Source organism: Varanus komodoensis, unplaced genomic scaffold (assembly GCF_004798865.1).
Source record: "Varanus komodoensis strain SLA01 unplaced genomic scaffold, ASM479886v1 scaffold1, whole genome shotgun sequence".
In the NCBI taxonomy this organism is placed as follows: Eukaryota; Metazoa; Chordata; class Lepidosauria; order Squamata; family Varanidae; genus Varanus; species Varanus komodoensis.
This window is the reverse complement of record NW_025335268.1, coordinates 136,363,795-136,388,596: the sequence shown is the minus strand read 5'-3', so window position 1 is coordinate 136,388,596 and position 24,802 is coordinate 136,363,795. Positions and strand designations below refer to the sequence as shown.

General features: G+C 40.0%; 1 protein-coding gene across 4 annotated transcripts in view; it reads right to left on the bottom strand.

Annotated features, from left to right (window-relative positions):
- MAGI3 (membrane associated guanylate kinase, WW and PDZ domain containing 3) overlaps positions 1-24,802 on the bottom strand; it is a 265,966-nt gene that overhangs the window by 74,807 nt on the left and 166,357 nt on the right. For all 4 annotated transcript variants that reach the window (XM_044447426.1, XM_044447410.1, XM_044447417.1 and 1 more), the window contains exons 2-3: positions 15,881-15,997; positions 4,668-4,787 (exon numbers count right to left, since the gene is read on the bottom strand). In XM_044447426.1, the coding sequence (XP_044303361.1) occupies positions 4,668-4,787; positions 15,881-15,997 (237 nt within the window). The remainder of the gene's footprint in view (positions 1-4,667; positions 4,788-15,880; positions 15,998-24,802) is intronic.

Here is a 24,802-nt window from a genome sequence, read left to right as displayed (position 1 = left end):
TTTCATTCTACTTTTTCAAGGTAGGACCGCATTCAATATGAATGATCATATTTGAACTTAAGTATTTAGCTTAAGTCTCAGCTAAATTGTACTTAATATCATTTGTCTGCATGTCTTAACTGAAGATGTCATCCAGGTAAGTCAGCCTACCAGAGCCTGGTGTCCTCCAGTTAGTTAGTTAAAGCTTTTGTATGCCGTCCCCTTGCTATATAGCCTCAGGATGGCTCACACAAATAAATAAATATAATACAAATACAGTTAAAACCCAGAAACATCCCGGCTGCACAATTAAAACCTATAAATATTAAACGTTGTTAAAATATTGTTTCAATAAAAAGGTCTTAGCCTGGCTCCGAAAAACAAATAATGATGGCGCCAGGAGGACCCCTCTGGGGAGCGCATTCCACAGATGGGGCACCACCGCAGAGAAAGCCCGCCTCCGGGTACTCTGCTTCCTGATGTCTCTCATGGAGGGCTCCCAGAGAAGGGCCTCTGCTGCCGATCTCAAGGGGTGGGAGGGCAAATATGGAAGCAGGCGTTCCATTAGGTATCCAGGTCCCAAGCTGTTAAGGGTTTTATAGGTGATTACCAACACCTTGAATTAAGCCCGGACTTCGATGGGAAGCCAGTGAAGCTGGTAGAGGACTGGGGTTATATGAGAATAGGTATGTGGCCTGCAACCTCCAGACCTCACACAACCTATCTAGAGAACACACCAGGTTTTGGAAGGCTGAGTTGGAGAACCAAGACTTTTGAATTTACTGACATAAAAATTCAAAATAATGCCTGATCTCTTTCAAAATCCTAACATGGCTCACAGATAATAACTTTAATAAGGCTTACTACTTTTGCATTGATGTTCTGGATACCAAGTCCTTCTGTTATCTTACAATCTTAGTTTCAAGCTTATCTTTGACATGTTATAAATCATTCCACAGACATGCTAGTACACATTTTTCTCCTACAATGTGTGAATAACATGCCTGTAGTTTTAAATACTCATATCTACACTCCAGTACTCTGATCATACTGGGAATGTATGTTTGTATCACATTCAGGGTGCTGTGAAAGTGTCTTTCCAGTTGTCCCTGACTTTCCCCTTGCCTCTTTGGGGGACCCATGGTTGAGGGTGTCTATGGGGCCAAGTGAGGAGAAGATGGGGGTCCCAATTAGCATAGTGTCAGGTAGAGGGAGGTACTCAGAGAAAGACTAGTGAGGTAAAAGGAACACAACCCAGAGAGCTAATGGTTGTCACATGTTATGGTCCTCCCCTGACCTGTGTGTTTGATGGCTGCCATGTCAGCCTGCCCTTGGGTCTCCAGACGCAACTTTAAAATGTCATGTTGGTGCAAAATAAAACCTCCCTCTTGAACAATTTAATCTGGCATGCATAACCAATACCTGGGTGGGAGAACAGGAAGGAGTTAGTCTCTCCCAGTTGTGCCTACCAGGGTACTAGGTGCAGCATCAGATAGTTGTGAGAGCCAGGAAAGCCGGGGTTGCTGCTCTCTCCAGGCAACCTGTTTGTCCAACTAGTCTGGAGTGTTTGCACCTTGTGTTGATCCAGCAGGACAGACTGGAGATTCTGCTGGTGTGCCACCCACCCTGCAACCCATTAGTCTCCCTACATGAGCTGACAGAAGGCATCTTGGATGTTATGCTGGGGTCTCCCATGCTGCTGGTCCTGGGGGACTTCAACATTCATGCAAAAGGCATCCTATCTGGAGCAGTTCAGGATTTCCTTTCCACCATGACAACCATGGGACTGTCCCAACATGTCACTGGCCTGACACAGGTGGTAGGGCATACTCTAGACCTTGACCAGATATGAGGATGCTGTTCTCAGTGGGAGGAACTTCAATTCTGCCTCTTTGTCATGGTCAGATCACTGCCTGCTGAGATTTAGACCAATGGGAGTGTTTCCCCTCTGCAAGGGTGGGGGACCCATTAAGACAGTCTGCCCTCTGAGGCTAATGGGTCAATATGGTTTCAAGAGGGCTTTCAGGGATTTTCTTGCTGACATGGCTGGTTGCTCTGTGGAATGCAGTTGGTGCCAGGTCAAGGTAACCCTCTATGTGATGGCCTTCAAAGATCTCTCTGGTCATTCAGGAGCCTGGAGGGATTATCCAAGTATTTTTTCTTCTTGATGGATCTTTTTATTGTATTTTAATGCATTTTAAGATATTTAAAATTATTTAAACTCTTTTTAACATTGTTTTTATATTATTTGTATTGTATTTTTACTCTTTTATATGAATAAACCATACAGAGAGCTTCAGCCATAGGGTGGTATAGAAATGAAATAAATAACAAGTGTCCATAGACGATTAAAAGACATGTTCTGCTTTGCAAGTAATTACCAGAGATGTTCAAAAAATATGTGCCAAATATGGCAATGTATTTCTGTTACTGTTGTTGAACATTTACTCCCAAAGTGGCTCCCTCACATGGGGTTTGTTATTTTATTTTATTTTTTATTTTTTAATGTCCCAAAATGAGACGTAAAAAAAGATTTGTAGGAGTAAAGGAAAAATGAAATAAAAATCATTTTTAACATACTGCACACAATATTTAACTAATCTGAAGCAATCTGCCATTTTTGGCAGACTGAAGCCCAAAGCAAATTTATTTTGTGCAGTAACATGAAACAGCAATTTGCACAAAGACAATATTAAAATACACAGTTGGAACTTTAGTCCCATGCTTTCAGATGGAAGCTTGTTCTCCAAATAAAGCTATTAACGCAATATTGAATTACACCTTGGAAAACTAAAAATACTATCTTGCCTCACTTGAGGGGTCTCAGCAGTATTTTTCTATAAAATAAGAGCCATGGAACAAAAATATAACAATTGGCTTTCATGCCTTAATTAATCATATGACTTTAGTAAGGTTATGCCACACAACACAGAGGAGATTGCCAGATTGCTATGTTAATATTTTGAAATGAAACATTATTTTGTCACTGCAAAATGTTTTGAAATTCCATATCAAATGGCATTAGCAACTGTTGTTACTGTTGCAAGACAGAATAAATGGAAACATTGGCAAATGCTCTCAGCTGATTCAAATGTGACATTGAGGACATGTTTAAAAGCATGTCAATTTATGAACCTTAAAAGGCATTGCAGCTGCAAATATTTATACTACACTTTCATAACCTGTTCCCACAGCAAGACTCTATGATGGGAATGGTTCTGTTTTTCCTGGGGTCACCCTCAGCCCTCTAGCTGGTGTCCCAGTGACCGATGCAGCAAAGCTCATCTTTTCTCCCACTCCTCACCTGAACGGCTTTCTCTTTCCACTCAGTAAAAGTTTTTTGCCAAGGCCTTGGAAATGTGCAGTGGGTGTCAGGGGATTTTTTTGGATCCTTGTGTTCACAATTCTTTAAAAACTACTATTATTGTTTAGAGCCTTGGGCAAGTGCATTCTTACAATACATATAAGTCTAGCCTGATCAATTCCTTCTTGGGGAGCCCTCTTTGAAGGAGATCAGAAGAGTGGCTAACCAGAGAAGGGCCTTTTCTGCAGTAATGCCTCAGCTTTGGAACCTGCTCCCCAGAGAGTTGTGCCTGGCGCTGAAGCTTTATTCATTTCGGCACCAGGCCAAAACTATTTTATTTTCCCTATGTTTTAAGGGTTATTGCTATTTTAATGATGGTTTTACTGTATATTTATATTCTATTTATGTGTGCTGCCTATGGTATTGCTGTCCTGAGATCTTTGGTATTGGATGGGATATAAATGGTTTAAATAAATAAATTATGACATCTATTCTCTCTTGAGAACAGATCTCTCCCGTTCTTTTCCTCTCCAGCAAACTTACACGAACCCTTATAAAACATGTTATTGTTGTTATTGTTATATTCCATTTGTATACCACCCGTAGCCAAAGCACTCTGGATGGCTCGCAACAGTTTAAGTCACCCATCCAGATTCCAACCCAACCAAATCCTGCTTAGTATCCAAGATTAGGCAAGATCTGGCACTTCAGGCTATATGAAAGCAATGTGTGTCCATAAACCAATGTTCTCTCTGAGATGCAGGAGAAGCATCTGTCCATGTGAAGAGCTGAATTCAACCTGAAATACTACCCTACTTCCTTTTCAAACAAATTCTGACTACACCCACAGGGTGGCACCTGACACTTGAGGGCTAGAAGGCAGAAACGTCAGATACTTCTTAATGGGTTAGTTTGCTTTGCCTGTTGTTTCCTTACTGGGTCAAGGAACTCCCTCTCAATCTTCTCCCCACCTAGTTCTGAAATGAGTCCCTCCTTTTCCAAAGCTGCTTGCTGCTGACACTCTGAGCACTTCTGGCCACTTCTGCCTCTCTACCTCTTTCTCTGAACCCTAAGAATCTAACTGATAAGACTGTAACTTGAGAGAGCTGGGCCCCCTCTCTGCAGTCACCTTGTATCCTTGTCCTTGGGGGAAAATGTATGTATGAACCCTTTTTTAAAAAGTAGTGTAAATCATCTTTTAGTCTGTTCTATAGCATATGGTATGACAGGGTCCAGCTGTACTACAGACATGTCTGTTTATACCTTTGAAATATGTAATTGTGCACATTAACCAAAAGCATATAAAAAGTAGGACATGGCGAAGAAGCATTCATCTATAAGCACAATATATTAGCTGGTAGATTAATTTCAGTTTTAAACATACCATCGTATGTTCCACTTTCTAGCAAGGCTCCACTTTCTTCCAGTGCCTTAAATTGTTCAACAGGAATAAAATTATAGTCCACCCCAGGGACTTCCCCATCTCTTGGCGGTCTTGTAGTGCCTAAGAATTAAAAAAAAAGGTGGGGGGGGGGACTGCAGGTTTACAAAATACTCAAGTTGTTACAGATCTTGACAGAGAGACACTGTATGCAAGGCTGCCCGTTCAGCAAGAGCATAACTAGTACATTATCACAAGCACTTCTGCATGTGCATCTAGGGCAATAAATTATGTAGCAATAAGATACTTTAACACAAGAGCTCTCATAAATTTATGGAATTTATTGTTAGGAAATATATAAAACCTCACCGAAGTATTGAATTTTGGTTCATATGTAAGCACTGACCCATGAACTGGCTCTCTCCAGTTCTTTATAGGCATTTGCATGTTTATGAATACAAGATGTGGATGCATGCTGCTCCTAATGTCTCAGCACGCCCCTAATGTCTCAGCATGCTGCCCCTACTGTCTCAAACTGCCAGACAGTTTGCCCTTTGCACAGGCATGAGAGTCTGTACATGGCTCTGAAAACATGTTCAGCTGAACAAGCTTACAGAAGTGTCATGATAAGACAGAGCTTACAATCAAGGAATGGACTTACAGAGTCCTATATATGCAACTCAGGAAGCAGAAGATGGGCCCAGGGAAATGTTTGAAAGAGAGTTTACATGCATGCCCATTATGTCTTTATTGCACTTCTGTACTGCCTCATACTGCCCATAGCGCCCTACACATGTTTGCCTTACACACAAACAGACCAATTCCTGCATAGGGCTTCCATAGCAAACAAATTCTCTCTTCAGATACAGGAATGGCCAACTTCTTATGCTAATGGGGCTCATATGGATTTGCATCCAGTTGCTGTGGACTGAAAGGTATAATATGCTGCTTACAATTTACAACAGATTAGGATCCAGTAATGATGTGCAAAAGGTGCTGCATAATAATTTTAAAGAATATTTTTATAACACTGGAAAATTATAAATGGGAAGAAAGCTGCTCAACATATTGATACATCACAGTATACATTGCTGGTAGAACTAGATACTTTCCTTCCAACCTTTCCCATTAATACATTCAAAATTTCCTAATCCAAGAATTCTCATTACCAGGTGTTGGTGAAGGCAACAGCACTTCAGCCATTTATTTTGCCTTACCCTAGCTGGATGTCCCTTCCTACTATACCATTTTACATATGCTGCAAGGAAGAACTAATCCAAGAAACTATCTCTTTGTTGCCTCCACATCTGCCTCCATTGTCACAGAGACACAGGTAAACACTGCCAAGAGACACAGGTAAACACTGCCTAGGAATGTGAAGGATGAGACAGCTCAAATGGCAGGCAGGCCTGCAGTGATCAGAAAGAATTTCTGAAGGGTGCATACTGTGGCCTAAAAGTCAGCAATTTGCGCTTTAGAGTTGGGCAACCTTTTTGGCATCAGAGGTCACATTTCTTTGTGACTACGTGGTCAGGGCCCACATACTAGCAGCAGTGGGTGTGGCAAGCACTGATCATGAGCTAGGTCACCACTTTCCTTTTTCTTTCTGTCCGCCAATGCCATCCAACATCCATTAACAAACACAAACACTCCTCACGGTTGCTCCCTCCACCCCCACCTACCCACAGCTTGTTCTCACATGAAATCCATGTCCAGAATGGGTTATCTCAGATGAGAGCAAAACAAACACTTGCTAAAGACCACCGATATAAAACAAAACAAAAAAGCGGCATTTTAAAACTTTTCCTTGAACTCCCTTCTTCTTCTACAGTCAACACACACCCAGTCAGCCTACACTGCTTTTTCCAGAACAAATAGTTCATTTCAAAACCCAGCCATGCGGCAGCAGCTGGTATGTTTGACCACAGAATATGTCAAATAGAGCACAAAATGAACATTTTCCATTGATCTCTGTGGGTGGCCCCTCTAAGCATGGCTGTCAGAGGCTGCTAGAATATGTTCTGGCATTTGCAGTGGATAGGCCAAGTGCAGAGCAAGCCTGGTTTTTGGAGGGCCCATCAAGATCAGCAGTGATGGTAGCACAAACCTGGAGGAGAGTGTTCAGAAGAGCACACTAACTTCTTACTTACTGCACTGAGAATTTAAGCAGCACTGGCAGCCCTACCAGTAAGCCAACTCCTCCAAGTATATGTACTCAAATGGGCCACAGGAGAAACCCCTGAGGACCACATGTGGTTTAGAATGTGGATGATCAAATTCTCAAAGAAAACTGCGTTAAAACCATTTTCAGAAAGGAAATCAGAAATAGGAAAGAACAGCCAAGGGCCATTCTTTCAGCCCCACTGGATGCATAAAAGAGAAGCCCAAAATTAGTATGTATGTATGGTTATTTTTGCATAGCTTCTGTTATCTCTGTATTCTGAATTGTATATTAAACATGTGGGGCCTCACAAAAACATGTTGCAGTAAATAAATAACTAAATATCAGTGCTTATAACTGAAGTGGATGAAAAAAACCTGAATTTAACATCCAAGATAGCATCCCTGTTTCAATTCACATCTTATTTTGTAGCTTTTGAACATTTAAAACTATGTCAGCAACAAAACCTTGAAAATCGAATTGGAATTATAATATGATGCTAAATGAGTACTGCCATACTTTTCAAGCTAATTCTGTTAATTCTAATATAGTGTACCAGGGAATCTGTTTGGGGGAAAGAAAGTACGGCACTGGAACTATATACTGCTCCAACCTGGGCTCTAACAGCTGGGAGGATGAAGCAAACACAGATTCCCTGACTTAGCCATTCCTCAGTCTAGGAATCTCACTTTCTAGGAGAAAGTGAACCAATCCTTTTTTCAATACCAGTTCCTGGTTTTAGAAAAACAAACACATTCCTCTAACACAGACCTGGGCATTGTACGGCCCGCGGGCCACATCCGGCCGGATGTCTGACCCTGACTGGCCCGCATGAGGTCACTGGCAAATTAAAAGTCAATGCAAATATATATGATCGTAATATAGATGCAAGCAATACAACTGCACTGCTTTTATTTTGAAGGATCTGCTAAATTGAATTGAATTTATCGCTTTTCATGTAATGTTAATGTTAATGTTTTTGTGAATATTCATTAAATAGTGTTGTTCTGTGCTCCACATTTTCATTGTATCATTGTAATGTTTCATTTTTATAGAGATATATATTGAGCAGAGCTGTAAGTGTATTGGTCCAGCACTTAACAACTGTCAAACTTTCTCATGTGGCCCCATAGGAAAATTAATTGCCCACCCCTGATCTACAGGCATTTCACAGTTTCCTTAGGCTTTCAGCAACACAAACATTTGAACATCACCTGTATATTTACATAGTGATCACCATGCCCAGACTATTTATGAATATTAAATAGCACCATCCCTAACATGAATCCTTGGGGGAACAGACTACTTTCAATATTCAAATTTAATGGCTTACAAGTGAGACTAGCAGCAAAACATTGCAGCATGGAATGCTCCTATTAACTGCACCAGTCAAGAGCTCCTCCATACTACTCAATTACATTTCCTCCCTCACCAGTTCTCTGTTTCCTTTGTTTGTTTGTAAGTAACACTTGTATGCCCGCAATTCAGCATTGCAGGACTACTAGGAAAGCTCAGTCAAATTGGTTTCTTTCCACCCTAATTCCAGTTCATTGCCTCCCCACCAAGACTGTTCTAACACACTTTTAAAAATTTTATGCACTTCTTCAAACCCAGGGGTTCCCCCAAATACCATATATGGATGATGCCATTTTAAATATATTAACAACTCATGTGTGAATGATGGAAACATGGATTATGTTACCAGATTATTTAAAAACAAAAATTTGTAGATTAAAATTAAAAAGTATTTTAATGAAGTATTATACACAGACATCTAGAAAAAAATAATTGTTATCTGCACTTGTTACAGCATTTCTATTTTATTTATTCATTGGAATTTATCCTGCCCTATTAGCCATACTTCTTTGCCTGGGCTCAATGAAATAGTGTCTCATCTCAGGTGAAGAGTTCTGTTCAAAACTTCCCAGTTCCAGCTTTTCACCAATTGAGTTTCTTCCAAAGGGTATATCTGGATCTGGGCAGTTTCAGAGTTTGCTGCCAAGTTTATTTTATTTATTTATTTATTTATATCCTGCCTTTTTCCTACAAAGGGCTCAAGGCAGCTTAAATCAATTTCCTCCTCCATCTTATCCCCACAGCAACAACCCTGTGAGGTAGGTTGGGCTGAGAGTCTGTGACTGGCCCAAAGTCACCCAGTTGGCTCCATGGCTGAGTGGGGACTAGAACCCAGATTATCTCAGTCCCAGTCCCATGCTCTTAACCACTACGCCACACTGGCTCTGCCCTGGTAGGTGCACGATTAGCCCCAGACTCTACTGCAGCTGCAGAGCCTTCATGAGCACCATCTGAGAGCCCTGGGGGAAGAGCTATTTAAGAACTGGCTCTTGCATCCAGAGGTTTCCTCAGTGAGGCTGAGGAGTCTTTGGGGAGTCTGCTCCTGTTCCCAGTTACCTATTCTTTTGTGCAGTCTTTCTTGTACCTGATCTCTGCCTTGTTTTAGACCATGCTCTTGCTTTTTGGACTATTTTGTTTGTGTTCCTGTTTGCTGCTGGCTCTGACCTTGGCTTGCTCGGGATTTTGGCATGGATTTGCTTTGGACTGCTCACTGTACTCTGGTCTTATACCGTATTGATTGTGTTGCCTGGGCCCTGGTGCCTCTGTTTAGCTTTTATTGCCTATGCCCTGGACCTTATGCAGTGACAGATACCATTCAGGTTCTGAATGCACTTGCTCTTCCTCAAAAACAAAAAGTTTCCCTAAGAAAGTGTTTTTACCAACATGACAAAGCTTCTGTTGTTACTGCAGATAAAACTCAGTATCACTGGGACACAGCCCCCTAGCAAAAGGTTATTCTTTTATATGTTCAATAACCTCAATGCAGTTTTTTACCCCTGTATCTTGTCATTTTGATGAAACTGACTATCCTTTCATGTTTTGTCCTGATTCTCACCTGCATCTCTTAAATGAAATGTCTTTTGATCTCCTGAGATTTCAACATCAAGAGAAAGTATTTCAAGAACAAACCTCAGCCTGGAGGTTTTTCTGACTCAATTAACTAATTCAGAACATTGAAATTTAATGTTAAGCTTCTAAAAACAGTACACAGGAAATACTGTTATTTTGAGACTGATATATTACATATGTTTTACTTATATAAATATATATAAACAAATATATTAAAACATTAATTTAAGATAGTTGTATTATTGTCAGTAAATTAGCTGTTTTCTTATTCTATGAGCTATTGCATTATATTTTAAGAAAGATTCATGCTGGTTTATTTCTATCCTTTAGTCAAAAGGAGCACATCTTAGAGCTCTCTATCAAGCCTGTGCTGTGGCGGTGAGGATGGTGAAGAAGGAATTCTTCTCCACTTCTACTGCATCATCACAGTGCTGTCCAACCGAGCTTTTTCAGGTGGTGCAAGGCCTATTACATTCTGGGCCTAAAAAGGATCCTGTTGCACCATCACTGTGATAACTTTCTCCAGCACTTTAGGGATAAGATCACTCAGATTCGCCATGAGTTCCACAGCTGATAGGGTAGCAGAATGGGAAGTGTCCAGAGTGCCATCTGGTCCACCTTTACTGGATGAGTTTCGATTGCTGTGGATGTGGACAAGGTGCTTGGATTGGTCCACCTGTCTGCTCAACCCTTGGCCCTCATAGCTGCTCATCAAAGCCAGGGATGGGATATGTACCCAGGTCCTGGAGATCATTAATGCCTTTCTGAGGGAGTGCCGGGTCCCTGCCCCTTTGAAGGAAGGCTGTCCTATGATCAGGCCTGTTCTGAAGAAGGCGATTCTGGACCCAGGGTTAGCTGCCAACTATCGGCTGGTGGCTAATATCCGTTTTGGGGCAATGTACTCAAGCGGATGGTGGTGGGACAACTCCAGGCACTTTTAGAGGAAACTGACCATCTAGACCGGTTTCATTCTGGTTTCAGACCTTGCTAGGGGACTGAAATTGCCTTGGTTACCCTGTATGATGACCTGTGCGGGGAAAGGGATAGGAGGAGTGCATCCTTGTAGGTTCTGCTTGACCTCTCAGCAGCTTTTGATACCATTGAGCATGGTATCCTTCTGGGTAGGCTGGCGAGGTTGGGAGATGGAGACAACGCTTTGCAATGGTTCCAGTCCTACCTGACTGGGCAATTCCAGAAGGTGGTGCTGGGGGCCTATAGCTCTGTGCCATGGCAACTTTGCCATGGAGTTCCACAGGGTTCCATTTTATCCCCCATGCTTTTTAACATCTAAATGAAACTGCTGGGAGAGGTCATCAGGGGGTTTGGACTATGGAGTCATCAGTACACTGATGACACTCAGCTCTACCTCTCCTTTACATCTAGTCCAGGTGAGGCAGTGGCTTTCCTTAACCGGTGCCTGGCCAGGGTCATGGGCTGGATGAAGGCCAATAAATTCAGACTCAATCCAGACAAGACAGAGGTCCTGCTGGTGGATGATTCTGTTTTCCGGGCAAGTGATTTTAACTCTATCCTGGATGGGGTTGCACTCTCCTTAAAGGATAGGATAAGCAGTTTGGGAGTGCTCCTCAACCCAGAGCTGTCCCTGGCATCTCAGGTGGCAGCGGTGGCAAGGAGCACTTTCCTTCAGCTTCAGCTGATCCATCAACTGTGCTCTTACCTGGATGACCACTGCCAAGCAACGGTGACCCACGCTCTGGTAACTTCCCTATTAGATTACTGTAACACACTCTATGTGGGGCTGTCCTGTAAGATGGTCCAGATATTTCAGTTGGTCCAGAATAGAGTTGCTAGGATGTTAACAGGGACTGGCAGGTACCCACATTTAACACCGGTCCTCTATCAATTGCACTGGCTGCCAACTGAAGTCCGGGCCCAATTTAATGTGCTGGTGATGACTTATAGAACTCTAAATGGCTTGGGTTCTAGGTACCTGAAGAAGTGCCTTCTTCCCTATGTGTCCTCCCACCCCTTGAAATCTGAGGCAGGGGCCCTGCTCCAGGAAGCCTCCTTGATTAGGAGAGTGGCTACCCAGAGAAGGGCCTTCTCTGTGGTGGCAACCCATCTATGGAATGTGCTCCCTAGAGAGGTTTGCCTGGCACCGATGCTTTAATCTTTGTCAGGTGAAAACCTTTTTATGCTCCCATTACTTTAGTTTTAACTGGGGCTTTTATCTTGATTGCTGGATGCTGTGTTTTGCTATTTTACTGTTCTTTTCTGCAAGCCGTCCAGAGATGTTAAAGTGGTGGATGGGGTACAAAAGTTTTAAATAAATAAGTAAACAAAACATTTTAAAATGAAAGGGAACAGGTTTAAGACAAATTGAGATTTAGGTAATAATTCTATGACCAGTAGACACTGCCTGGATAGTTAAGATTGTCATCTCTGGGGCTGAAGACATCTCAGACCTGGGAATGAGAACTGTCCCTCACTGCTTCACAGCAGTGCTCTTGGAGGCTTGGGAAGTGACCCAAGAGAAGGGTTAAAGGGGGTATTTTGAGAAGTAGAAACAGAAGACTTGAACAGCCAGGATACAAGGCACTGTAAAGCAACTCTAGCCTCCTTCCGTTGCCCTCTTTAACACCATTATTATACAGTTGAAAACAGCTATCTAGTGAAAATACAGAGCAGGAAGGTGAAGATTGTCTCTACCACTTCTATTCTGCAACAAAGGTGAATACAAAAATTTTAAAATAAAGTATATTTAAAGATAGAGTATTACACACCTATACAGAACTGTCTGCAAAAGCAGGTAGACAAAAATGCAAATGGTTCAATATTTCAGAACAGATTGTTTTAAGAATTACATATAAACTACAGCCCTTCAAGAAGCTATAAAAAACCTGGATCTGGTTTCCTATACTCAAATGTAATGTCAAGCCAAATTTATCAAATGATTACAGAGCTTAAAAATGAACCTTCTACGTAACAGAACTGGGTAACCAATCTACGGGAAACAATTTCTCAAAAAACTTCAAGCCACAATATGTATGGATTTTAACAAATTTTAAGTTACAAGATAGCAGCCACATCTGGATATCACAATAAATCATGGTTTGCCATGATTGTAACAAGTTAAGGCTTTCCTTCTCTTATTCTCTTCAAGGCATCAGCAGCGAGATTGAAAACTTCCTCTTCCATTTCAAATCGGCATGCAACTTGCACCCTATCTGTAGTTAATCTAAATATTGTTTCTTGAAACAAGTCAGCTTCAAGACTCATGATTTGAAGTTAGCTTGTTTCAAGCAAACTGCAGTTAAGGATCCATAATTTGCCAGGTTTGGACAAAATGACAAAGCGATGACGAATCAAAAATGCAAGTAAGAGTTTTCCAAACTCCTTACACCCATAGCAGAGGACAGAAGGCACAGCATGCAAGGACAAGAGAAGCTCACTCCCATCACAATACATTGTGCTTTGCTGTCACATCCAAACATAGACACTGTACAGATGGTATTCAACTCTGGATAGTAAAATCAAATCTATAAAGAGATTACTGCATACTTGTTTATTACCACATTTCTACTTGTTGAAAATATGGTAATGTTGGAGCAAACATCTATTTTAGATTTGTATCCCACCCAATCAGGCAGGATGGCTCTCTTTATTTTGGGAAAATGTATGAAAATTTTGGGAAAATATAAAAAAATCAGATTTTGAAAAATACTGTATTGTTACCCAGATGTTATTCTACATGAGCAGCAAAAGATGGCTATAAGCTATGTATGGGAAGATTTGCCTCCCCTAAAGAAACTGTTCAGTTATTAAGAGTTTGGGAAGTAGAATACACCCCATGAGCCACTTTACCCTCCAATAAGTCATGTTGACCAGCTATGTTCAGACAATGAGTATTCAAACTGCATTGCATGCGTCTAGCACATGCCATGATTTAACTAGGTCACAGTGGCTTATTTTGATTTTTCAGACCAGACTACTGTGTTTCTTTATTATGCTATTTTATTTTATAGTTTAAGTTTTCTTTTGTGAATTGGCTAGAGAGCTTTTACTACTGGGCTGTGTGGGAATTTAGTAAAAAGAGAATCTCATGTCAGTAGCGTAGATTTTTTTAAAAAATTCAATTTTTGAATACAAATTAAGTTTTAATTTTGTGTTCTGATGCCCGAGAGCAGGAGTGGACAGCTTATGAACCCTCCAGGATTTTTATCCTACAATCCCATCATCCTATACTATTCATTATGCTAGCCAGGGCTAAAGAGCACCCTTGGCAAAAATATATGGAAAGTTACAAGTTGCCCATTTCTGGCCCAGAGATATCTTATTTATTATATTTGTGTTTTGTAAGCAAAGTAACATTTCAGGAACATTTTAAAACACATGTAATATCATTTAAATGTTGCATTGTAAGGAAAGAATACTTCTAAAAATTTAAAAACATTGTCATGTACTTCACATGCTTGATATGAAGAAAAAAGAAAAAGTAATATAACAGACACAATTTTAGCTACCCAAAGAAATACATCATATGCCAACAGTGGCCCATCTATTTCAAAAGAGTTCAGCCATCTTGCATTAATGTTGTTGGGGGACCTTTTTGCTATCAGTATTTATTCCACATTACTCTGAGTCATATAGCTATATTAGTGACATATATGTAAATTTCTCACATAATTGTTAGGAATAATCAATCACCTGAAAATATTAATTCCAAATTTGAAACTACCAAGCCTGTTTAATATTGGATTTTAATTAACATACTTTTAAAAACTGATTTATAAAATGGAAAATTTTCAGTAGAAAAAGTATTAGAAAAAATTCTGGAGAATTTCTCATTTTCCACCCTATATTTTTTTTATTTATATATCCATTCATTATATTTCTATCCCACTTTTCTCCCACTGTGCAATACAAAGTAGCTGCGTAAGGTTCCCAGATGTTCTCCCCTCCAAGCTCAGGCCAGTCCCAGATCTGCTAGCTTCAACATTGTAGATTTTTTATATAAAATTTTTATAGTTCTGTACAACTGCTGGAGTAAATTTTCATAATTTTTTGAACTTTCCTTTCTTGAATGCTTAAGCAGGAGAATATATTTATCCTTATTGGAGATCCTGCCCAAGCCAAAGAAGCAATCTTGTTCTCCTCACCCAGTGAGGAGCAGGGGAAACATCTGAGATCCTACATAGCACATTCGATGTGGTCATTTTCTAACATATGCAAACACTGACATCTGAAGTGTGCAATAGCACCTTGTCCTTTTACTTCTGAATGTTTCCACTAAAGAGATAAAATATGTCATATGTGTAATCCACACATCCTGATACAGTAGTACCTCGGCTCACGAACCTCAGTTCACGACCAAATCGGGTCGCAAACAAAAATTTAAGAAAAATTTTTACTCAGGTCACGAACTCCAGATTGAGATTGTGGCCATCTCCTTCCCCCCGCCACGAGTGCGCCCATGATTGCGCCTGTCTATGGCCGCAGTTGCGGTCGCGCTTGTGCAGGGATGACAGGCACAATCACAGTCGTGCTGGGGGGAGGGAGATGGCCATGCTCATGCTCGGGGGGGGGGGGGGGATAGCCGCGATCTTTATTGTTCTTTGTCACTTTGCTTCACATTTTTGTGATTTTTTTTAAAGTTTAAACAATGGATTAACCTTATTTACACTGAACCTTATGGGGAAATTTGACTTGGCTCACAACCAATCTGGGTCACAACCAGAGTTGTGGAACGGATTAAGTTCATGAGCCAAGGTACCACTGTACTAGAAGGATTTGGTGTGTACTCCACACTAGGTCCCAGATCCTGTCCCTTAGCATTTCTAAGTGGAGGTGGGAGAAATTCTGACAGTCTGGACAGCTGCTTCTACTTACTGAAGGCAATGCTAAGCTAGATAGATCAATGGGTATGACTTGAGGTAGTTTCCTAAATAGTCTGAGACCTGGACATTCCTAAAACAAGATAAAAGAAACAAAGAGAGCTACATGGCAGCAGCAAGCAGTAAGTTCAAGTGACACATCCAGCAGAACACAGGGTTTATGCTTTCAGAATGCAAGCAGGATTTACTAGCATATGACACGTATTATTTATGGGATTAAATTTTATACCTGTTATTTAACCAACAGAGTTATGCCAGCAAGTTAAAACACTTACATGGGATAGTTCTCAAGTAGAGATTATCTCTGATCACCTGTTGTAGTTTATGGTCAATTGAACCCTTCTGGAACTGCAAGCTTAGGTAGTGACGCAAATCTTTGTTGATGACTTTCCCTGTAAGAAAAGAACAGAGCTTCATGGAATACTGTAAGCTGTCATATGATAAGTATTAACCCGCCATGTTCTTTAATGCCCTTATACACTACCATTTTTTGCTTTGTTTTCTAGAGCTATCTGAAATGCAATCTGATTGCAAATGCTGAAGATACAAAATCTGAATAAGTATTTTGCAAATAGTTTCCTTTTTGACCTTGCTGATAAGCATATCGACAGAAAGTCAGTAAGTGTAGTGGTTAGAGTATTGGACTGGAAACCCAGGAGATGCTATTTCTGTTTATTTAATCATACTTGTATACCTTCCAATAGCCAAAAGGTTCTCTGGGCGGTTAACATAATTAAGAGAAATATTGTATTTGCAATTGACTTACATTCAATAAACTTATGAAATGCAAAATTTTCCATAGAAAAAAACTGGTAGAAAACAATTCAGCCCCACATTACTGTGTTCTTGTAATCTGAAAACCTAGTCAAGGTTTTCAAGGTTTCTTTCAGAAGAAAGAAAGACTACCCAGATCGTTTTCTACCTCTAATGATTTAGAAGTTTAATTTTAAGATGCAGCTTTTTTCGCACACGCAGTGTAACAATACAATATACTAGCAGCCCATAACTCTTGTTATGAGCAAAACTTTCATAATGATTAGATCATGAAATATAAAATGGATGTGTGCTTTTATACACATACATACAATTTTGATTATGACTTTATTCATAGATATATAAGATACAGCATAAGTAGTAATCTATGAGATCAACAAAATCAGCCAAACAAGACACTCCAAAAGAACTTTCCGGTCTCCAGGTGCATATATTCAAGGTCATCTCAAACAAGGTAAACCAAATTCTAAACAAAGGTAAACTAAATTCTAAATTTCTTCTATAGTGTCCTTTAAATAAGTCTACTATGTTGTGTAAAAGCTCTGCCAAAGCTAACATAGAACCTGCAGTTGAATTTGAGTGTTAACTTCTAGACAGGATGCTAACAAAATAATTAACAAGTCCATGTAGACTATTTTAATCCTGCTGTAGTCATAGGTGCATAGTAGAAAATGTAACATATCAGGGCGAACATGCTGAAAACTGAAGTCAAGTATTTCAAAAATATATATACTGGAACATATAAACCCTGGGTCATTCTTACCACATACACATCAAAGAGCCTGTGGTATACAATTTTGCGAACAGTTAGGAAATAAAAATGGGCACATGCTATATAATTTAAATGGGGTGTAATATCATCTATGAACCTCTTGTATTGAGCCTAGCAGAAATGGTGTGGAATGTGGCCATAGTGCTTTCTAGCTTTTGTCAGATATCGGCGATGGCAATTCTTGGCCATTCATGTGGTCTTACAAAGCATCACAGAATGCAATTTTGATAGGATCACCTTCCTTACTTAGTTCCCCTGATTGTACACACTTCTTCAAACTTCACTAGGGTGTACCTTCCGTTTAACAACTATTTTTTCTAGAAAGGAACATAATCTGAAATTTTCTAGCTAAGGACATACTAGGTGGTCAAGTAATTCCCTTTTTGTAATTAGCTGCCCTTCTATCACCAAGTTGCCAATTTAATTATATAAATACTCTTTAAATTTATCACTATGAGAAAAGCACAGGTTATTGAGAATTGGTAAAAGAGGGGAGGGGGAGCTAACAATGACAATATAAGGGTTTTTTTTAATGAGCTATTCAGCTTTGCAAACTTTGTATAATGGATGGGAAAAGACCGAAATACTCCAAATGGAAGAATATGAATAACCATCCCCACCATCACCCATAGGATATTAACTCTGTGCAGATTATAGGCAGTAATTGACTCTGCTGAACTGCATGGTAATGGTCAGGTTCTGATGATGCAGCTCCCCTTGATGGCTTGATAGAGAAAGTAGTCTAGTTCACCTTGAAAGTACTTGCAAAATTTGTATCCAACCTGTAGGTGTTTAGAGGATTATACCTGGTACACTCATGAAAACCAGTTGGAAGCCAGGCTGCTCAGTCCATCTAATATTGCCACAGTAATGCAAGTTTTTGTGGTGGCCACTTCCTGTTCCTGATCCAGTTTCTGTCTCCAGTCCTGCAATGTCTTAACTTCTGTCTTGACTCCTGCCTGTAGCTGGCTCTGTCTTTGCCTCCAGTATCTGACCCTCATTTGTTCTTGAATCTTCCTTTGCCCCTGGGGCTTGCCATGCCATGCTGCTATTTGAACCTTGCCTTTTCCTGACTTTTCCCTTTCTCTGGCCATGCTAACATTTTTGTTGAGCTCTCATCCACCTCCATTATCTCAGGTCCTGGTGCTTTAGACAAGGACACCTAACATGTGCCAAAGCAGAAAAATTGAGTCTCAAACTGGAGAAACTTAATCCCACATTACCTGACCTTATATAGTGAAGGTGGCAAAGAAACAATATCTCACTGCCTCTATTCAATTTTCCCCTTACCTCCCAACAGAGATTTTCAAGGCTTTTCAGGCCTTATTACATTCTGGCCCCAGGGAGACCATGAAACCATCTCAGGCTCACTGTAACTTACTCACTGGGCACTTCTAAGAAAAAAAAATCTCACATCCATCAGGACTTAACACTTCAGAGTTATAGCAGTTGAATCTGGGGAGACATCCAGAATAAAATCTAGTCCAGTTAAATTAGATGAGTTTCAGTTGATACAGCTCAAGGATGTTGGCAAAGTGCTTGGACAGGTTTGTGCAACCACCTCTGTGCTGGATCCTTGCCTCTCCAGGCTTATTAAAGTCAGCAAGGAAGGAATAACCAGCTGGGCCAGGGAGGTGATTAATGCCTCCTTGCGAGAGGGAGTCATCTGCCTTAAAGAGGCGGTAGTAAGCCCACTTCTGAAGAAATCCTCCTTTGATCTGGAACACCTAAATAAATTTAGGGCGGTGGCAAACATCCCTTTCTTGGGCAAGGTTATTGCAATGGTGGTTGCTAATCCAACTCCAGGCACTCTTGGATGAGACTGATTATCTGGATCCATTTCAGTTGGGGTTCATGCCTGGTTTTGGCATGGAAACAGCCTTGGTTGCCCTGTAACCAAGTGTACAGGATGGCAACAAGGGGATGGCTCTCTCTGTGGTGGTCCCCCAGCTATGGAACAACACTGCTGCTCAACTGGAACCAAATTTGTCATCTTTTTGGTGTTAAGATGACCCTTTAATGCTGAGGCCTTCAAAGACTTACTTGACTATCCAGGGGATTACTCATCCCAAGTGTTTTACAGAATCATGCTTTGTCCTTGTTTGTTTAGCTGTTTTAAACTTTTAAATGTTTTTATTATTTTTATGGTATTTTATTGAATTTGTGTTTTATGAATTGCCTTGGGTGCTAAATTTATGTCCTTGAATCCAGTTCAGCATCAAGAATCCCAGTGTCAGAGGAAGCCAAACCTAATCTGCCCCCAGAATTCTCCATCTATTAAACTTTATCCATACAACACATCGATGAATCAACATATTACATCTGGGAAGAATGTCCAGAAGGATAGCCATGTTAGTCTTGCAACAAACACAACAGAGCCTTATGCACTTCACAGAAGCCACCAAGGTACCCATTATCTAATCATAATCAGCAAAGTGAAGGTAGTTAGCCAAGCTCAACAACTAGGGTAAAACCAACCAAAAGTCTTTGACTACCAAGACCATACCTGCCCTGTGGAATGGGGATATTTTGCCTGAACTTGTACTAGGGCTGATACACTATTGTGTCTCTCTCCTTCACTCCAAAAATTAGCTGGAGAGTGGGGACTGTTTTTGGAATCATGCTGAATAGAAATGCAGTCTAAGTACTTTAGATGGCAAAGTCAAAACAACAAGTCCCAGCTTTCCTTATCGGCTCTAGGGAAGGTAGCTGAAGTTTGCTTATGTTCTTTGTTTCTGAAGTCCACAGAAGCTTGGATGAAGGGTATTTCGGCTGATCAACAAGCTATAGAACTAAGTTTATCATTTCGAGCTGCCCACCCTGCCCCCAAGTGCTTTGAGTGTCTCAAAAACATCATGCCAAAATAAAACACAGCCTCTCTTCACCCTTTTTTTAAATGTCTGCTTAAGGGAAAAATGTCTGGAAATTTCTAAGAGCACAGAATACTCTCATCAAAGAGCAATGAGACAGTCACCATGACAAGTGAAGCTGTAGAGGCAGACATAAGGGCAAGAAAAAGCCTTGCCTTATGAATGGAAGAAAATTCCTTCCCAATTCACATACTCTAGCCATGCCCTAAATGTGAAGAGACCCTTATCTATGACATTAATTTTCTTTAGAAGGTAACTAAAGAAGCACACTAGAATTCTCCAATATCCCATATCAAATCGATAACATTTTCAGAATTTCTACAATATGACAAATATCTTATGAAGAAAAATAGTTATTTCCCAGTTATTTGCGTTCATCATTATTATTATTATTATTATTATTATTATTATTATTATTAGAACATTTCTGTGCCGCCCCTTGCTGAAGCCTCGGGGCGGCTTACATTACAATACAAAAATAACAGTATAAAATTAAAATTAATATGATAGCCTTCCTAAATCCATGCAATTTTGTGAAAGCTTTGCCCAGATAAATATTCTAAACGGTATTCCTCCACTAGACACCTTCAATCTAAATTTACAGTTGGACAGATTCATTGCATTAATCTGCATTGACAATTATTGAAAATTATCTTTGATTCAATATAAGCAGATAATTTAGGTGAAAACTATTTACCACCCACAAGTGTCTCTTTTACTGCTTATTATAGTACTATAGAATACTAATATTTTAAGCATTTGTAATAAAGGGCAGTCACATAACATTAGTTTAAAAAAAACTTGTCAGAAACTTTACAAGTTAGTATTTGTAAAGATTTTTGCATAGCTTATTCTGTATGCTTGTACTTTCATAAATGTACTTTCATATGATATTTACCTGTTTTCATGATCAAACCAGCCCACTTTGAGTTAAGTCCCGGTGAACTGGGCAGGATCCACATATTCAATGTTCAACTGCAGTTTGTCATGCTTGTTTAACTTTTGAGCAACCAAGTGTCCCTGGGTTCACATGGCGAATTACAGCCAGGCACCGAATAATCAGAATGACGACCCAGCACACGCTGCACCCACCATGGCTTAAACATCCCATGGTGGGCCATTTTGCCCATGTGAACCAAGTTACCCTGCACCAAGGCCTATCTGGAAAAGTACAAACATACCCAACAAGATAAACTGGCCCACTGACGGAGTTGGGGGGACTGGTAATACAGAACTCACAGGTGCACTAGCATGCACTCAGACTCTCTAGTGTTTCAGTCAGGCTAGCTTTTCCAATGAAACAATACTGCCGAATGTTTATAATAACAATGGGATAAAATGTGTCCTGCAGAAAAACTGCATGGGGAAGGACTTTTAAGGCATTTAGGGAAATAGGGTTCTTGGAAGCAGGTGAGCTTCCTTCTTCCTCCAGCTGTTTTTCAACAGGGTCAGAAGTTGCTTTTAATAGAAGCAGGGGAAAAAGCCCTCTGCCAAAATTCAGTATATAATGGGGGGCGGGGGAGCAAAGAAAAAGATAAAAACAGTGAAAATACAGAGAAGGCAAAAGAACCAAGATTTTATACCCTGCAGCAATAAATATCAAATTTGCCCATGGGCACAAAAAGGTTTTACACCCATAACCTAAGGAGGTAATTAATACCATTATGAATATACGAAATACAAGACACTCAGACCAATGTCATTTAGCAGTGCATTCTATTTCAGGATGATCAGGTTGCACATACTTTAGAGGAAGCTGTAAACTATTATATCATATCTTGCCCTTGTCCTACATATAAATTATGTATTGATCCTTTCATTCTTTAGCTGTTTGATGCCCTGAAGTGGAATATAAATGTACTGTTACTATAAATTTCATTCTTCATTCACTTTGCCCTATTTCAAGCTTCATTCCAAAACATTAACATTTATTAATAAAATGCACATCCTACCTTTACTTGTTACAAGGAAGTAACTTAACAGTGCAAGCTTTAAAAGCACTAAAATAGCAAATAAGAAGTGAACAAATAATAACTAATCATGTTCAAAATCATTAACTAAAAATGCCTGCTGAAACAACACCAGTTAAAAGTGAACAATGAAGGGGACACACTGTGGGTGGACACCCTAGAACCTGGGTGCAATCAAAAGTCCTCTCTCCCTTTCCCATCTATCTATCTATCTATTTATTAATTAAAAGATTTTCTATCCCATCTACTACATAACATCTTTGGATGGGATAGAAAAGCTTTCTATCCCGCTCCCACCTCCAGCACCACTTTTCCGGCCTGTGGCCAGCACTGGCACGTTTCAGCTGGCCCCCTGCTGAAAAAGTTTGAGGACCCCTGATGTAGAACAAACAACCCCTGATGAACCCTGGCCCTAGATGGTTCAGGCACTAAAAGACTTGAACCTGGAAATAGCTGGTTAACTATTGAAGCTGACACAGAAGTAGCACAGTGCGGTCTGTTTTCTGGCTCTTGACAACAGTCCAGCTGTTTGCAATCTGGATCAACTGAGGTTTCCAGACTATCCCCAACAGCAGCTCCACACAGAATGCATTGTAGTAGTCCAGTCTAGAGCTGACCAAAGCATGACTGTGACCAAGTCTGCCTATTCCAAAAGCGGCTGCAATCTTCATAGTAGATGGATTTGGCAGACTACTGCTTCCGCTGCTAAAAAAAACTCTCTCTAATATTATCAGAAACCCCAAACATACTTCTGTCTTACATGAATTGTTTCAGTCTCTTAACCCTCATTTATTTCCTGATAGCATCCAAACACTAGCTTAAAATCACAAATGCCTTTGTAGGGTAAGATGATGGTAAGAAGAGATAAGAGTAGTGTCAGCCACATACTGATAACATTCCAGCTCAAGTCTCTGGATAATCCTTTGGTAGTTGGCATATGTCTTACAGCAGACATCCACATCCAAGCTTAGCACCCAATTATTATTTCTATTAGGCTGGTCTTAGAACTTATGCAGGGTGCCTATGTCTTTCCTTTTCCACCAAGGAGGTGGCCGCCTGGCCCTCCCACAGAATTCAGGAGAAGGGGTGGTAATGCAAATGGAATTGATTCTTTTCATAGACCTGCGTCTCATGTAGTTCTTTCCCTGAAAATTAAACATTGTCCCCACTTCCCACACAACAAGCCAACCTTTCCCACTCTCCAAATAAAATATTCCTTGCCTGAAGTAGTCCTCTCCACAGTTCAGTTGTTTTTGCTTGCTTGTTTATTTGAGACAAGCTTTTTTCTGGTGGATAAAGGAAGAGTGACAAAGAATACAGTTCTAAGTGGGCTGGGGCTTGGCTGCAGATGTAGATATCCTAGCCAATGTAAAGGGGAGATTTGAAATTGTCCTCTATCTTGTCTTACCCAGTCAAATTTAGAAAGCAAACCTCCCTGTCATTATTTAAAAATCTACTTGCTACTGGAATGAACTGGCAGAAGCTTGTTGACTACAAGGTATTTGGAAAGAATATATACCCAGGGTGAAAAATGGAGACAGAGGCTGCTAAGATTCTTTGAGGTTTGCAGGAATGACTGCAAATTTGCAAATAAAGAAAGCAGTACCAGATACTAAGAATGGTGTGGATAGTTCCGCCATCACTCAAAACTGCAGTATTCCCAGAAAAGGAAGGGAGGTGAAAGGAAAGAAAACCTTGTTACTGTCATTCAGAGCTTTGCCCACTCCACATTGTTCTAGAAATCTAGCTGTAGGCTCCTGTAATACAACCTCTCTCCTAGATCATTCTTACTCACCAAGATAAAAGACCTCTGCACACATGACATGTTAACAAGTGTTTTCATTGAAATGTGCATTGTATCACATGGGAGACTAGTAAGAATCTCATGGACCCCATATTATAAAAGGTGATAGGAATCTGGGGAAAAAAGCATTTCTATGCAAGTCAGAAGGGAATCATACTGCAGATTCCCAGCTCCAAGATCAGACCTTTGTTTCTTACCTTGGAAGCATCCTATGTCTCTCCATTCCACTCTGACCAAAGTTTAGGGGTCACTGGATAGCTCTTAGGTACTGAACTGAATCCCATTCATTCACCTCAAAAGTATAGTATGAGTGGGGGACTCAAAAGCTTCCAAGAGATCCAGATGAATCAACAGGGTGACACTCCCAGTACAGGTGAAGAGTGTGATAGGATTAAAATGTTTATTTCCTATCTTCATGTCAAACGTCATAAAATAAATAAAATCATTAATTGGCTGTATTTTATTAATCAAATATATTTTCTAGACAGCATTTTAAAGGTAGAAGCAAAATATGATTGGAATATTTAAGAAAATATGGGGCTACTACTATTTCAAAATGTACAATCTAGATCTGAAACAGTTCAAAGAAAATAAATGATTATAATGTTAAGTGTATTAAAATGGTAGCTTAACACAGAGATATCTGTGAACCCAGGGATCCAAGACTAAATTGTTTTTCCAGATTCAGCAGAAAACAAGTCAGAAGAGAAATTAAGTCTCACCTTATCCAACTGACAGAATGCTTGGAATGAAACAAGAAACCTACCATGTGAGCAGTAATTTGCTTTATTTATAGTATTTTTATGCTGCAATGTTCAAATGCTGAGAGGCACACAAAATACATTAAAACAACAAACAATTAGCCAATTACTTCAAGGGTAGACCAACCTAGGGCTACATTCAGATTAATATTTTACATAAATGAAATTTGGACTATGCAGAGCACTATTAACAATACTATGTTAAATACATGATTAGAACTGACCTAGTCATTAATAACAAGTATT